The sequence below is a fragment of the Rhea pennata genome, chromosome 13, assembly GCF_028389875.1.
Source record: "Rhea pennata isolate bPtePen1 chromosome 13, bPtePen1.pri, whole genome shotgun sequence".
Taxonomy (NCBI): domain Eukaryota; kingdom Metazoa; phylum Chordata; class Aves; order Rheiformes; family Rheidae; genus Rhea; species Rhea pennata.
In genome coordinates, this window is record NC_084675.1 from 9,393,244 (window position 1) to 9,410,911 (window position 17,668).

The following is a 17,668-nucleotide window of genomic DNA, read 5'->3' on the forward strand; positions in this document are numbered from 1 at the left end:
GAATACTGGCTTTCTCTCCAGTAGGAATTCCATGGGTTTTGAAATCACTCCTTGCTTAGGAGCAAAAGAATTGGGATATACTGAGGGAAGGAGGGAGCTGAAAGTCTGTTTTTGTCTTGGATGGCCATTTCATATGCCTTATGAAGTTATAAATGGAATGCAGAGTCCTATTGTTTTTTCAGCAGAAGAGAACTAAAAGATAACTGTAGCAGGAGCTGAGGACATATATTTGGAACAGTCTTGCAGCATCTGAAAAAACAGGAGTGAGGACAGGGAAAGAATTTATTGAATGTGTTTCTACATCCAAATGGGAAGCCTTATTTTTTCTTCTGTACACCTCAGTGGATGATGTGTTGGTCAGGGGCAAAGTTATCCTGACCAGCACTTCTGTGCTGTGTGATCAACAAGGTCTGTCCACGTAAAAGCCTAGGCAGGTCCCTAAAGCCTATTGACATGAGTTCCAAAAGCACTGTTTTAATAAAGGAGTAAAGAGAGTTTTAGTAAGGGAGCAAAACTCCACCAGTTGAGGACTTCTCATTAAGAAGGACAGAATCCTGAGGAAGATGAGGGTGATGGCGACCTGGATAATTCTGTGTAGTTCTACATTTGGAGTGAGTCATGGGGACTTTGGTGATTTTTTTTTAATACTTTGGAAGCTCTTCTAGAGGCACTCAAAAGACTTAAGGAAATGGACAAAGGCTGATGCAAGCTATTCTATCACTCCTTTGCATACTGAAAACTGAAACCAACAGTGCTGTACAGAAATGCAGATGAAATACCTGTTTTCAATTTTTTATCATAGAGGAGAAAGAAGATACAGATCAGAATATTACCCTGTGGGGGCAACAAAGATAAGTACCATGTGATTACTGTCGAATAGGGGAGATTTGGTGAAGTACCTGAAATCTTCACTAGCTAGCAATGGGTTAAAGAGCTGTATTAACACTAGTAAATTCTGATGTGTCATTTTTGTGCTCAGCATCAGATTTAAAAGAATCAAAAAACAGGAATATAGCATCAACTGTTCAGCAGAGTGGGATCTGATTACTTCTATGTGATGCAAGATTAGTTTTACTTTCCCCCTCCCTGGCCAGGTGCTATTATTCTTTCAGCATTGAGTTTTAATGTTACAGCTCTGTTAACGAGGAAGATTACAAACATAACCAGTAGTCTCTGAATATTCCTTGAAGATGATGGGTAGAGCTGCTGCAATGATCTGCCATATAGTGGAGGAACACCCAGGGTGGCATCTCAACTGCCCTTCAAATGAAACCATCAGTGTCTGTTTTGTCTTCATTTGGTCTTAGTTCCTTATTACCTTGTTTACTGTAAGTACAAACAGTCTTAAAATTCTGTCTTTCAGTGTCCAAAAAGAACTAGCACTGGATGGAGCCCAGCAGCCTAGCAAGCTTTGTTGGAATCATCATTAGAAACTCATCAGGACATGTTTGTGGTGCTGGTGGGGAGGCAGGTGTGTGGCAAAGAAAATACTATGCAACAAAGTAGGTGTGTGATGCAGCTTTATGAACATTAAAAGTGCTCAAAGTGGAATGAGGAGAAGGTAAAGCCTGAGTGCAAAATTATCCTTTTTAAGTCTGAAGGTAGCCGGAATGTTCCTGATGCCTAGAATAAAGTGGTTTTCTGTGAGATTGTATGTCACTAATACAGCTTTCAATTTATTGGTATTTCCATTGAAGTGGGAAGATTAAAATAGTATTTATTTGATCCTGGTCAGTGTGTCCTTGATGTCTAGGTTAAGATATTCATAATTCCAGGTAGGTGTAACTACTTTTACCTGAACAGAACAATCTTGAGATTACCTGAGAAAGTAAAAAGTACCAAGACCCAGCAACAAGCAATACAAATTCCTGAATATATGTATAATTTCTCAGTTCCATACAAAAATAATAAAATAATTGCTTGATTGCATTCAAGAGTGAACCAGTTAAAAATGCATATAGGTACATTAAAATTGCTATTATGGATTATGTGCAGTCTGTAACTCCCTCTTAAACATCAGTAGTTGTTGCTGTGTGGTAACTAATATGTATTTGCAGTTTAGCTCTGCTATGATTCCTTATACTGCAAATAATGCAGTCTGGATACCAAAGGCTCTCTGGATTAATTGATTTGAGATCAGCAGGAATTAACAATTACAGCTCTCCACTCTGACTTTTAGAGTACTCCAGAATCTTAGCTCAAATTTCAGATACATTATCTGGTACATTATCTCTGCACTGTGTTTCCTACTGTCCAGTAATTTGGTATTTGGGTTTTTTTTCCCCTACCAGTATTAACGTATTGTATGTTCCAGGCACCCTTCCAATCATCTCAAAAAACAGAGTTGACTGAGCTCTAAGAGAAAAAGCACACCAGTTTGAACACGTGAAATATACTGTTGTATTTACTGATACATATACATACACATATATATATATATATATATATATATACACACACTAATTTATATGTAGAGATAAAAATACAAAAGCTTGTCAAAATACTCTGATTTGTGGGAAAGCTGTTGTTAACTGAAAAGCTTAACATGAGTAAGTAAAAATCTCTAGGAAAAGACTAGCTAAGGACTGAGCAGAGCAAAATCACACTTTTTCCACCTACCTTCACGTGGGGGCATTACAGAGATCCAGCGGTAAGCTCGCTGAGGTGAAAGAGCACCTCGTGGCAGCAGCTAACAGTGGTCTCAGCTGGTACGTCACAAGCACCCGTTTGTACTTTTGCCTATGAAAAAATATGAAGTGATTAATGATAACAAAATAAGTGTAAATCATCTTTTGTTTACCACAGAGAGTGAATATGCACAGAGACAATTTGCAGTGCCAGTACTACTGTGTAATTAACTATCTGCCTGTATTTCCATTCTTTTTATAGATTGCTCTGAGATTGGAACTTGGATTTTACCTAGGTGGAAAACATGGGAAAAAAATGGACTCGGATGTGAGGAAATACAGAATTGCCAAGGGGAATATTAATTAAGTTCTGTTTTGGGGGGATTTTTTTGTCTTTTCTACCAAAACTTTCCACACACAAGAAGCATGACTGTTTCTCAGAGGTGCTGAGGCATGCGAGCCAGCTCGCCTGAAACCGCTCGACGCAGCAGCCAGGAGCAGCGGCCGAACCCCGAGCGCCCGCGCTGCGTGGCGGTAACGGGCTCCTGCGTAATCCCCTCCTCGTCCCGCCGGCAGCACCTCTCCCGCCGAGGGCGTCCATTTTGTCTCACCTCAGGTGAGCCAAGGCGCCGCGGGGAAATGGGGCGCCGGGAAGGCAGGGAGGGCGCCGGCGGCCTGCCCCTGTGCCGAGGCTGCGGATCGCACGAAGACAGCCCAGAGCAGGGCAGCAGCGCACGACGTACGCGTTTTAGGTAAGCTCCAACCTCTCTCTGTCCGAGCCCGTGGGCCTCGGGAACGATGCTGAACTGCGCTGCAGGCAGCGCGCCGTGCTGAGCAGTGAACACGCAGCGTGAGGGGTGTCAGAGAGCCTGGAGCTCTGCTTGAGCTCTCAAGTAACTGTCAAAAGATAGAGTCACCTCTCTTTTAAACTTTGGCTATGTTTTCATGATACAAATGCTGTTTAAACTCTGAGACTATCTATAGTAAAGAACCTGGGATTCATTCAATCTTTTTGCCTCGGTATGCAGTAAGATCCTCTGTTCATGAAAATGGGTTTGCTGCAACTGAAGGCAGAGATCCAGGGGGGCTTCTTGTCCTGAATGATTGACCCATGCCTGAAAAATGCTAGATGTGATGTTCTTATTTCAAAATAAATGTACATACTTGGACTAAAGAATAGATGAACCACTCTGAAGTCACACAGTTGCTTAATCAGGTGTACAAACACATTTCTTCAAGAAATTGTCACATAAAACACACTACCTGTATGTCTTCTTTCTTTTATGTGCATCCTGGCTTCATACATTTGTTTTTTAAGAGCTGGTGTGAAGAATATTGCAATTTTTATTATATCTAAAGACTGTTCCTAAAGCATGTTTTGTGCTACTCAACATTTGGCTGCTGAAAAAACACAGCTTGTTTTAATTAGACTACACTGACTTAAGGAAAAGGTTTGGGGGACATGAGATAAAGTCCTATGCTGTCCAGAGAATAGTTTTGGATTTAAGCCGTGCTGTAGCCCTCCCAGCTGCTCCCAGTTTAGAGGCTCTGTGGAGCTCCCTGCATTTCCTGCTCACCATTTCCTCGTGACAAAGCTGAGGGAAATTCTCCAATAACTGCCATATTTTCCTCCCTTTCTATGCTAAGAATTTTTTAATTTTTATTAGAAGCACTATTTTGAGTGAAAAGAGCAGGGACCATTTTGTATGAGTAAGAGTGGTGGAAAAGTTACTCTCTCCTTTTTAGGATTTATTGAATGCCCATCTCCCTGATGAAGTCTTTTAACTCTGATATTTGGTGTGAGGATGATTAGAAGATTTTTGTGATAAATTCAGCAGATCACTGTCAAGGTTTTTTTAATCTTAAGTTTCAGAATAAGAAATACATAATAAGTAATTCAGGTTGTAAGTAAACAAAGCTATAGATGATTCAGCACTGGTATTGCTGGTTTTTCTTTCTGTTTCGGTGCCTTATTAGGGCAGTTATTCTCTGGAAAAATGTTTCTGAACTACCTGTTGCAATAGCAAAGAAAATACCTGAGGAAGTTCCATAAAATCAGTGAATTATGCAGTGTGTCCCTGTGACTGACAGTGTTTCCTTCTGGTTCACAAGCTTGTGGACTGGATTTGATATGAATTCTTTTCTTGTTGGAATTTTTTGTAGTCACATCCAGTGCTATTTTTAGGGTCTGATTTACATTTTTAGTGGTTCTGTCTTATTGGGAAGCCTGTAGCTCTGGTACAGTTCATGTATATGACATGTAATTTTAATAAATGGCATTTAAAATAATAATGACTTTACAAATCCAAAAATACCCTAATCTGCTGTGGGCTATGTGATTTGCTATAGAATACGGAAGAGGATTCTGGTATTTGGAAGAGTCTGGTTGAAAAGTTAGGTGTGCTTCTAATATATCCAATTTCTCCCTTTTAGCACAAAAGGCCTTATAATAGTCCAACTAATGATGCTTGAAGTAATTTTAGTGCCCCGGAACATTTTTCACCTCTTTGTGTATTCACTTAGGTTTAATAAATTACATCCTATTGTTGAAACATGGCAGGTCTGTAGTGACTTTTCAGAGAAACCAACAAATTTGTGCTGAATAAGCTCTGTAAGGTTGCATTATATCATTTTAAGAAGTTAATTCAAAGGAAGCATTTTTGAAAAGGAAGCTGTTTCAGGGTATGTTTGTTTTTCATTTCAATCTTCACTCGAGTACATTTTTTTTTAACAGTTGCAGGAATGTTACTTTTAATGTTTTAAGAAAACAAAAATAATACATCTTTTTAAATCAAAAATGAAAAAATAAGCTCTAATGACATCAGATTTCTGACAAAATATACCACTTGTTTTTGCTTTCTTAACATTTGTCACTAAGTAAAGGAATCACTGTGATTCAAACTCAAAGCAACTCCCTCTTTTAATAGTAATCAACAGAAAAAGATTGGTCATAAAACTATTTTAAATGTTTTCTGAAAAGAAGTATCAGTGCTGGTGACATTTGTGTAACTGTAGAGGGAGCCAGTCGTTAACTCTTCTATTTAGAGGTAAACAGTTGCGTTCTTAGCGTCTAAAGAAAATGTAGAGTATACTGTGGGAGGATCTATGACAACAACAGATAATTGCACTGCTACCCAGCCTTAATGCAGAAGTTCATTTGTATGTCTTGTATCTTTTTGCCCTTTTATTAATATTTTTAATGCTACATGGTGTCTTTTGCTTGCTTTGTGGCTGAGGGAGTGTCATTTTCTTCTATTTGCTAATAGTTTACATTTGAGATGCAAATAAATTGTAATTAATATTAAAAATAAGTTTGCCTTTGACACAAGCTCTTTGAATTCCAAGCTGGAATCAGAAATCTGCTGTTTGGACAGTTCTGATTGATTTCTTATATAGTAATATCTTAATTTTTAGCAAAAAATGACATTCAGAAGAGCTACATTAAAAATCAAACAAGATATCGCAGATTTGCATAGTATGACCAGAGCAGAACTGACTGCTTAGTTTTGCCAGAAGTCAGCGAGCACTAAGGCAGAATACTAAAACTGAGGCAGAAAGGTGCCAGCCCTTCTGCTGGGATGGTTACTTCTGAGCACATGACTAAAGATACCGAAACCATTGAGCCTGACTTCTTCATGTAAGAAACATTTCTTTAACTTGAATCCAAATGAGCCCAAGTCAGTCTTGTTTCTTGCAAAGACAAAAGAAAATTAGGAATATCTAAAAGGCAGACCATGAAAGTCTGGCAGTCTTTTCTGAGAGGAGGAGGAAATATGCTGTGGTTAATAAATACTTTTCTGCAGGAGATCTATGTAGTACAGGGCTGTGAATTAAAAAAAGCACATCAGAGACCTTTGCCAGATCTCATACTGGCAAAACACCAAGAATATGGATACTGACATTCTTGAAATTCTAAAGTGAGGAAGGGGCTTTAAGTTAGTAATATTTGACTTTCATTGGAAACAAATCGATGTTTTCTGTTCTAAGTGCAGCTACCCAAGTATTCTTTACATCTAGAAAGTAGAACTTGTTGAATTTTAACCCTTTAGTCTACTTTAATTCTCTTGACATAGATATAGGAAAGTGTAGCAGCTGCAGTCACATAATGTAAAGAGAAATTTTTAGGGCTGAATGTAAACTAATCTGAAACATCTAACATCAGCATAAACTCAATTTCACAATGTTCTAACTCATTTTCCTTCTAGTGCTGGGACAGAAACTGACTTTTGAGTAAATAAATAAGCAAATAGCACTGAAAATTAAATGATTTAAGACAATACATGAAATAAACTTGGAGAATTTGTACCAGTTCACTATGTGTACACAATTGTTTTTTCACACTAAAAATTGACTAAAAATTATTTAGGGCTCCAATTCCTGTGTGGTGTGTGTTTTAGTGGTTTAGAATTTTACCCATGTTCTTTTCTAGAGATTCACTTCAGCTCTCGCTGCTACTGGAAGAATACTGTGTGCTGGATTCTCAGTTGTCACAGCTGGCATATTGATTTAAACTGCTATAGGTCATGAGCCAGAGCCCTCAGTTCTCTGCTGTCAATAAAAATGCTGAGAAGATAAAGATACAGAAGCTGGATGGTTAGCCTTTGTTTTGTAGCATCCATCAAAGCTCAGCTTTATGTACAGAAATTAAATTAAGCTTTCCAGTAGTACAGCAGCTATGAGTCTTTAAAATTATGATGGATTGAAATAATTCATGCAAAAGCCCAGAATATCGCATCTATAGGGTTTAGTCTCAGGGCCTTTTAGGGACATTATTCAAACATTTCTGGTAGGAGGTGAGTGTGATTACTACTTGAGGAGCTATTTGAGAGGGAAGGTTACAATTTCTCTTAATATAGTATTTAATTATATACAAATCCTGTAAAGGTGTTATGGCCTTTCCTGTAAAGATGTTATGGCCCTTTATTTCTCTCATCACTGATAAGCTCTGGTGTGATTTTGGTTTGTATTATAACTCACTAACAGTGAGTGATACATTGTAAAAAGAATATAATAGGAGTCTGCCTCAACTTGTGTGTATCTGCGTTCGTAAGCCATTCATAAGCAGAGTGATGTGCCAGTGGTTAGTCAGTGCCATAGTGGCAGGTGCAAAAATAGATTCCAGATCTCTTTTTCCCCATCCAGTGTATAAGTGACATGTTCTGATTACTAGGACTGCTACTGTAGGGGTTAAGGATTAAATTCAAGTGTTGCGTACATCTGTTTTCTCCCTCCAGTGAAACTTAGGCGAGGTGTACTTTGAAACACTCATATGAGAGATGAATTCAGCTGAACTGAAAAGGGCAAGTGGTTGTAAAAGGAGATGTATCTTGTGTGTTATCAAATGGTAAAGACTGTGTGGCATTCTACTTAGAAAAGTCTTTCCAGACCAAGGGTGCCATTCTTACATGACAAAATGAGTAGATCTATACTTTGCTATAAAACTATAAAAATTTATGAAGGATTGAAGATTTCTTTCCAGTTTCTTGCCAGGTGAAACAAGCATGGAGTCTGTTCATTAGAATCTGGATTAAGGCTATCTTCTTTGTGGTTAAAGAATGCAGAACAGAACAGAAAGTCTGATTATATATTAGTGTGTAGGAGGATAGTAAGTACAATAAAGAATATTTAGGAAAGGTCTCTGAAACATACGGAGTCGATATATGGAGGGAGTTATATTCCACAAGCAAAAATTAGACCATTTATTTGAAAATCAAATTACTAAAATTTGAATTTAATATTTTAAAGTGTTTATATTTCAGAACAGATTGTATTTGTCAGTTGTAACAATTTACCAGACTGGCTTAGACAATAGCATTGTCTCAATTGTTGCTGTGCAGACTGTATCTGTGGAAGGAACTGGATATTAAATCATATCCTAATGCAGAACACAAGGCTTAAAATTTTACATTTACTAACTGCAGTCATTGATCTGACTTTACTGCCTATCTGAGAACTGTCTATTCTACTAATTGATTTGGCTCTCTGATCTGACAGTGTTGGAAATCTGTGCACATTTTCTGTTGTGCACATTTCAGAAGAAAAAATGGCATATACATATAATTCAGTATACAAAAAAAAATGGAAACTATCATATCCTGGGGGCGGGGAAGAATTACAGACAGAACAAAACTAACAGCATATGCTATAAAGATACATGGATAGATATATAGGCAGCAGCATTTTACTTCTGCTTAGATGATGATCTTCTGATAATGGATACAGTAAGCACAGTAGTTGCTTGTAATACCCTGAAAACCCATAGCAGTTTTATGGAGATTGTATTCCTCCACTTTGTGATTACGGGGTATGAAATTATATATTTGGCGAAACTGTTGTGATGAAGGACATTCGTACTAAATAATATGGTTCTGTCCCAAAATGCAGACTTACTAACAGAAAACAATAACTCACACCATAGATCACATATATTAAAAGAGCATGCATGCATCATGTGTTTTAGTGGAGAGGTATCTTTGTGTCAAAATAGGTTAATACCTATACTGCCTCATGGATAATGGTAAAAAATGAATATGAGAAATAGTTGGGTTTTTTTTAGATAAATCAAAGAAATGTAATCCAGAGTTTATGGATGTGAGTTATATGACAAAATATCCTCCAGCCCTGCACAATAGAAAATCAGGATAGGACAACTGAAAGTATATTGACTCAACTTAAGTTTTCTTGAAGAGCTGTATTCTTCTAAGTGGCCCACGTCACTGAAATATATTGTATAGTTGTTATGTAATGTGGGTATTTGCTTTAGAGTGTCTGAAGGTCTGCATTAGGGCCTGTCATTTTGCAGTTCATCCTGGACAAGATTCACAGTCCCTTGCACTTGCAAAAAGACAAAGCTGCTTTCAATACATTCCTGCTAAGACAGAAAAAAAGACCAGGACGAATTTCATTCTCTCCTCTTAACAGAGTTGTGGGAAAGGAGATGTGGTACATGCTATGACAGGTTGTAGTCTTACACACATTTCCTCCTGAACGAGGTTGCCACCTGAAGCTTTCTGCCCACATGACATTGAAGACTGCTGTGATAAACCCAGAAGGACTCGTAGAGCAAGGTGGTGCATTGAGCACATAATTTAGCTCACAGGTGAACAGAATATATACTGGAATGATTGGTAAATGGTATTGTAGAAACACCTAACAGACCCAGCTGAATTACGTTCTTCTATACTAGGTAATCTGTAACTTCAGAGTAAAAGATAGTGCATGGTATGAAGATTTTACACTACTACATTGAAGATCTGAAGGATTGGGAGTGGAATGCAGACACATGAAGAGTTTGATGGCTTTATTTGTGTCAGGTTTGTTTTTCCTTCAATTTTTTAGTAATCTAGTAGTTTTGTTTGTTGTTTTGTTAGCCTACATAAGAGTAAATGTTTTGGAATAAGCTTCCAGTATTTTGTGCTTGATTCTGATGTATTGATGAATGAATGGGGAAAAAAAAACAGACCAATAATGGAAAAACAGGTTTTTGTGTTTGGAAAGCCTATAAACAATTCTTAATTTCTAAGGACAAAGTTTTGAAGTGACATTTTGCTATGCCTATGTAGTGTATTTTCATGTTGGCTTTAGTCATTTTGTTGCTACATGTTAAACAGCAAGATACAAAGTTTTGATAATATTCTAGTGAAAAAAATTACTAGATCTTTGTCTAATTTGCAAATAAGTGACTAAGTATTTGTATTGACCAGTTATCTAGTTTAATTTTCTAGGAAGGAATTACTACATTTGAGAGAAAATCTAGAAATAACTTAGGAAAACCTCACTATGGTGCATTTTCTAAGTAATGGGAATGCTCATGTGTTTTCTTTTCCTGTTATGATTTGACTGTTAATATAATAAACCTATCTAATAATTATAAGAAGAAATATTATGTTTGTGTGAAGAAATTAAACCAGTTGAAGTCAATATTCTTATCCTCTCTCTTCTGCATTTCAGTAGATATGATATTTATCTAGATATCACTTAGTTTTTCTGTTTTTTTTTTTTATAGTTTGTTTTAATTAAAAATATCATTTTATTTAAACAATTTTGTGGACAACCCAATGACAAATATCTCCTTGCTGTCAGGTCATCCAATCATAATGAATAGTGCTCCAGGTGTTTCAGCTTTTCCTTTTTTTTTTTTTTTTTTTTTTTTCCTTTTTTCTCTTTAAACAGAGCAACTTTTATTCCAAAAGCTACTCAAGAAGTTTAAAAGGCACTTTGAGGTCCAAGGATAAAAATAGAGAACTTTTGGAAGTGTCTAGGTACATACATACCTTAAGCCCTATGGACTTTTAGAGGTACTTTGAAAAGTGCAACCTTAACACCTAAGCACTCACATCTTTGAAAATCACATCTTTTGCATTCATATGATATCACCAAAATGTGACTATATCAGGAAAGGAAGATAAGACATGGATTTACAGTGAGGGGTAAATGTGCTTTAGGTCCCATACCAGTAGCACCATCTGGAGCAGTGCATCGTGTGGCACAGGAATGCACAACTGCAGTCACATAGCTGTGTGACATATCAGTGTAAACTGGAGCTGTCTCTACCCAAATGCTGCTACAGGTCATCACATGATCCCCTCTACTCAAAGAGAGCAAGACTAGGCCTCGTTCCATAGTAGTGAAACAGTGGACTTGCTAAACTTCAGGGGATGTAGTTCCAATTCTGATAGTTGTTGAACTTGCTTTGATGAAAAGGGAAGGGATATAAGAAGAGAGACTCAAAGCTGAAAGCATAAACGTGAAGCAGATTGTACCGTGGCAGCTGCACAGGAACTAGAAGTCTGAACTTTGAAATATGTGAGGAATGCTACGCTGGTTTCACTGCAGTTGTTGGTAGGGGACTAGACTGCTTTTAGGAGTTCATTTTGTGTTTGGTCTTAACTTCCTTATGGGTTCATTTGTTTGTAAGATATTCAGCATCACAGCTAGTAGTTCTTCACTTGCTTGCCTAAAAGATAGCAAGTTCAGTGTCTTGTTGTAGAGATGGACATTGGTAGAGTTTCATAAAAGCTTCAGCTACTTCAAAGTGTCTGTTTTTTGTCTAAATCTGGCACAGTACCATCTAAAACTGGATGGTACTTTTTCAAATCAGAAAGACTATTTCTAGTATGAAGTATGCCATAGAGCCATTCTGAATGCCTTCAGCCCATTAAATGTGTGATGCTTTGATCTTAGGCTGATGTGAAATCAGTGCCTTTTGCCCTAAAAGTGTTTTTTAAAGAACTCCTGATCTGTCTCATGGGGGTTTTGTTTTGCTGGTGTTTTCCAGGCCTCTAGTTTATCCTCTACCAGTAACCCTTGTTGTACCCTGATAGTACAGCATTAAGCATAAAGTTTACTTTAAAATTTTGTGCGCAAGCTATCTTTTTAGAAAAATAAGCTGTTGTAGTTTTAAAATACAGCAAGCAACAGAAGGCTGACATAAAAATGTACTAACATGGTGATATGGTATGACTGATAATGCCATTAATCTGCCTGTATCGACAGTTGTGAGGTAAGCTTCTTACAAGTGTTTGTCTCCTTAGGTATTCTCTTGTGTTTAACTAGTGATAAGGAGATGATGGTCCACTTAACCATAAAGGCTTTTACCCACTGCCTCTGTATTTACTTGCATGATTCCTATTGCACAAAAATAATTTATAGTACAATGGCACTAATATCTGATTACAGAAGTATTTTGTGATATCTTCTATCTTGTGAATTGTTTAATATGAAGCAACGATGCAGAAACGCTTGGATGTGTGAAGTTAGTGAGCCAGTTAATTAAGGTGCAAGAGCCAGTGCACATGTAAATGAAATAGTGAACATACCAATTCATTCATGAAACAAAATTGGTTGTGGGTTTAAAAAAAGAAATAAAAACATCTGTAAGCACACCCTTCTGAGTTTTAGAGCTGTCATAACTGGTAAAAATATATAGATGCTTATCAGTTACATTTTGGTTCAATTTGAAAGTACATCTTGGAGGAGTTTAATGTTTTAACCAGCTTAATAAACCAAATCTTTTTAGTATGTCCACCTATGACTTTACTGCTCCTGGCAAAAGTGAAAAAGTAAAAATTCTCAGCTGTCTCTTCCTTTCTGATGGAAAGTCTAATATTTCAAAAACATGTTTGGGGGGATGTTTTTTGTGAGTTGCGTGTATTTTTTTGTCTTTTTTTTTTTTGAGAGGCACTGTGGTATTCCCGTGGTCTGCAAAGGTGCCTTGAGTGGGTCTTGAGTTCACACAAACTGGGTTAATCTGTGACTTTCACAAAGGGCATATGGTCTTGGAAAGAGCATATGGTCTGGGAAAAGGCATTTATCACAGTGCTGCAGAACCTTCCCAGATGGTTTATCTGTAGGGTAAATTTGGGAGTTCACTTGGGAAGGCTGCATGCCTGCCTGGGGGATCAGTATAAGGTTTCATTATTTGAGCCGGGATGCTCAGCTCACATTGTAATCTGTTCACTGGAACTGTTTCCTCTTAAAAATAGGTCACAAATTAAGAAAAAGAAACAGGCCACAAAGGCAATTGCTGGAAAAAATCCTCCTGACAATGAAGTTGCTATTTGGGAAGCTTATAGCTTTCTGAGTTTCATTAATAATGTCTAATAAATACTCTAAATTTTAACTAGTGTCATAGATCAGCAGCCGAATCCTGCATCTCTTGTTTGGTTAACCTTAATGGGACTACATACTTGCTTAAAAGTTTGGAAAAACTAGTCTCAATGACTGAACTCTTTTTCCAGTAATTGCGGTCCTGAACTCTTTGATGTTTGTGAGGATTCTGTACAGTGGTTTTCTTTGGCACGAATTTTAGTAAGCATTAGACACAGCTTAAATTCTGAAGTTAGGGGTGTAATTGTGAAAATGTATTTAACTTTTTAAAACAGTAGGAGGGAAGAAAAAGATTGGAAAATGCTTTAAATCAGATAATGTAAGTGGAAAAGCTCTTTTTTTGTTGTGTAGTTGCGTTTTTAATTTCATCTAAAATTTATCTTTTTAAAGATAAATAGATAGAGACATTATGCTTTCTATTTATTTCTTTTGAGAAAGAATGTTTTTCAACACTTTGTTTTACTTCTCAGCCATAGTGAGATAAAGAGAAAAGGAGTGAATGACAGGTCATCAGGAAAACTAGTAAGGTCTTGACTCCTGTGGCAAAATTATATTAAAATATGGATTAAAAATGGAAGGGGAAACAGAATAATTGCTTCCAAATATCAGAATTCTGTACTGGACCCCCAAAATACTATCTACCTTTCTATGATTTGATCTTGAGCAAATAACAATCTTTTTTTTGTCCTTATAAAATGGGAATAAATTTTCAATGCTTTTGAAGTGGGTTTTGGGGGGAGAGGGGTGGTTTTGTTTTTAAGTTTTTCCCTACCCTTTTCTCTTTCCCCTCTCTCCCCCTTTTTAGATGCAAGACCCATGGCAACAAGAGAAGTTTGTATCTTCTAACCAAAGACTTGGCTCAATCATAATATGTCACAACTGTAACAGAATTTCTGAAGTTAAGCAATATAGTGTTTGTAGGACATGTATATGCCACCTAGCATAAAGAAACCTTAGTCTGAGGTGAGGTATATAAGTACAGCTATGTTGCTAAAATAATAATCCTTGCATATATCTTCAATAATAGTTACTTGAATGTAAATGAAAATGAAAGTAAACTACTTTTAATAATCTGTGTTTTAAAGTAATATCATTATGTATGGCTAATAGTTTTAGGATTTTAAATATATTGGCTATACTGGCTGTACAGAGCCTGGTGCAAACAGCTGAGTGAGTGAAACTGCTCATGTAATTAACAGTTACTTACTAAGGTTGTCTGACATTTCCTCTTCAAAATCCTGTTATAAGTTTTGACTTTGCCAAATGTTATTTATTTGAGCTGATATTTTACATTTTGACCATCTGAATCAGTTTGAGTATTTGTTTCTGAAAATCTTAGGCAGAATACTTCAAGACTTTCCAAGAGTGAGGGGAAAAAAAAGTCAAAATATTAATCATTTTTTCTCCAAAATGGCTATCAGGAATGTTTATTTGGAACCAAATAAATGGATTGGTTAACAGGAGTTTTTTTTTGTATTGAGAACATGTGTTTTACTGTCCCAGAGGAAATTCACTCTGTTTTGGCCAAGTCCCAAGGCTGTGAACAGTGGCAGTCCTGACTTCTGAGCTATGGGATGGAGCCCAGCCCATACTTCTGTGCCTCTGCAGAAGCAATGCAAGGCAGTAGCCTAAGAAGCTCTGTAAAGTCTCAGTATAGCATCAGAGTTTTAAAGCTTACTGGAGAATAGTTTGTTCCTTATCTATCATAGTTGCTCTCCAGTCTTTCCCACACAAAAATCTCTCATAAAAATTGTATCTAGAGACCTTTTCAGATATTCCTATTTCCACATTTTGTTCCCAGAGTTAGGCTGCTTCTGACTGAGCTAACCTGAAACCAATAGTGTAACTAACTGAATAATTGTTAGTTTGTTTCTAGTGCTATTACGTGTACATCTCCTTTTCTTTTCTTATCCTTTTTTTTTTTTTTTTTTTTTTTTTTTTAAGAAGATAGATTCGTCATAATATGCAGTGGTTGTCTTTAAAAGTGTTACAGGGCTCCAGACTTATCAGAGCTTGACAAAATCTATCGTTATTAAGACTGTTCACATGAGCTGTTCAAAAAACACCTACTTTAAGATTTACCTTATTTTCCTCCAGCATTAAGAGTCCCAGTCTCTAAATACTAGATTACTTAGTTTTTTTCTGTAGTTCTCTCATGATTCACTAGAATAATAAAAAAAAGCATTTTGCTTACTTAATATACCACTATTAAATATCTTCCTTTTCTTATCATTTTTTCAGTGTTGTCTTTTTATCTTTCTAACTAAACATTATTTAAAGCCTAATTTGAAGACAGAGGAGATAATTTCTTTCTAGACTTTCCTATGTTCATTATCATTTCTTGCTTCACAAACTCGGATGAATTTCTTTTCACTACTAACTGATGAGATAAAAGGCTGTAGTTACCATTTTACAACAATGATGAACTAAGCCCAGAGATTAAGGCATTCCTTAATTTTGTGTGCCCAGTTTTCAGAGTACTATAGTATTTCTGTTTCAAGGAGTTTGAGTTGCATCTGTAAACAGTCACATATTCTCGAAACAGTCTTCTGCCTTTTTCCCACCAGTTTATTCTTTTGTTCCTCCTCCCCTCTACCTTCCTTGTTCTAATTCTTGACTCTATCTTGACTCTATCATCATTTCTTATTATAGTTATAATCTCAGTTCATCAGGTTTCTGATTTCAGTCCCAGTCTTCTTGCCTAACATTTACACAAATTACTTGTGTATTTGAAATACTGTATTCTGAAAGGTGAATGTAGGGGGGAAAATATGGATCTTTTAAAATTCATTGCAACTATTCCCTGTTTGTCATCTACTCAGTGGCAAACATAAGGTCCTGAATTAAATGAAATTCTATTGACCTCTATTTTTTGTTTGTGTTTTTTTTTTTTGTTTGTTTGTGGTTTTTTTTTTTTTAAGAATCAGGGATCCCTTCAAAAGATATGCAGTTGTTCACCACTTAAGAGTAAAAGTATTTTTTCAGCTTATGAAACTTACGTAGTTAAATAGTTCAAATACTTGTGCTGACTCCTTGAAACAGAACACTGTGTTCTTTGGGGGGTTCCTCAGTACTGGTAGATTTTACAGCTGTCTGTATGCAAATCAGAATTTAAGATTCCCCGTAAACCCAGTGAGTATAAAGTCTTACTTACTGATATTGAGGCAAAAATAAGGCTCCAGGCTTGTGTACCAAACACCAACATTACATTACAAAACCTGCATTAGATGAGGGGGATGGGAGAAACATACATAAGAGAATTTTTGTATGGAAGGTGTTGTTTCCCTGACATCTCACAATGTCAGGTCTAAACTTCTTCTCTTTTCAGAGGAGCAAATCCAGCATCTAGTTCATACTTCTTACTATCTTTTAACAAAAGCGTAATTCTCTTTTCCTTTACCTGGGGTTTATTGGTACTCATAGTCCTTATCTTCTTTATAGTGAGTGTATTTTGTGCTGCGTAAGCATATTTGGGGAAAGATTGTAACTATTCTTTATTATCCCTGCTATTGCGTTTGCTTAACAGTTAGTGCAAGATAAAGCCCAAGTTTGCTTACTAGACCGATATAATCATGGGTTAGTGCTACAAGGTCCCTTTCTCCAGGGGTTCTCCAAGCCTTCCCCTCTCCAGGTTGAACAAGCCCCACTTCCTGAGCATCTCCTTACAGGGCATGTGCTCCAGCCCTGGCCATCTTAGTGGCTGTCCACTGAACTCTCTTTCTCCAGTTTATTGATGTCTGGCTTGTTTCAGGGGACCCAAGGTGAGATGCTGTCTAAGGGGCCTAAGTAAGTACAAGGGTATAATAATGCCCCTCAATTTATGGGCTGTGTTCCTGTTAATACAGCCCAGGATGCTGCTGGCCATCCTGGCTGCTAGGGCACACTTCTGGTTCGTGTTCAGCTTACTGTTAACCACAGTTCCCAGCTTCTTTTCAGCAGGGCTGCTCACAACTAGTTCACCCTCAGCTTGTGTTCTTGCACAGGGTTAATCCTTTCCAAGTGAATGACCTTGCATTTGTGCTTGCTGAATTTTGTAAGCTACCTTTTGGCCCACTTCGCTAGCATATCTGAGTCCATCTAGATGGCTCCTCTGCCCTCAAACTTATTGGCTGGTCTCCTCATGTGGTGTAATTTGCCAGTTTGTTGAGGGTGCAAGTTGTAAGTTTTGAAGCTTACGATAAAGCTGAAAATATTGAAGAGCTTCCTTATTGTGATTTTTGTCTGTCAAACTGCATGTTTGAACGTGATCAAGAAGGTGATTGCAGAAATGGTTTCTGAAACTTCTAACAGAAGCTTCTTGTGGAGTAAAACTTATGTCGAAAAGCATGGAATGTTTCTCTCTATAGGCACTTAAAATAAAGCTCATTTATTGATAGAATCCTCTTTGTGTGTTGTTTTTAGGTACATATGTTAATTATGTACATACGTTAATT

The 17,668-nt window shown here is 37.0% G+C and overlaps 1 protein-coding gene across 1 annotated transcript in view; it reads left to right on the forward strand.

Moving 5' to 3' along the window:
* Positions 1-28: 28 nt before the first annotated feature.
* Positions 29-17,668, forward strand: part of SIAH1 (siah E3 ubiquitin protein ligase 1) — a 76,577-nt gene continuing 58,937 nt past the window's right edge. Inside the window, exons 1-3 of the mRNA XM_062586432.1 lie at positions 29-1,471; positions 2,890-3,379; positions 9,814-9,940. Of these exons, the coding sequence (XP_062442416.1) occupies positions 9,900-9,940 (41 nt within the window). The 5' untranslated portion in view covers positions 29-1,471; positions 2,890-3,379; positions 9,814-9,899. The remainder of the gene's footprint in view (positions 1,472-2,889; positions 3,380-9,813; positions 9,941-17,668) is intronic.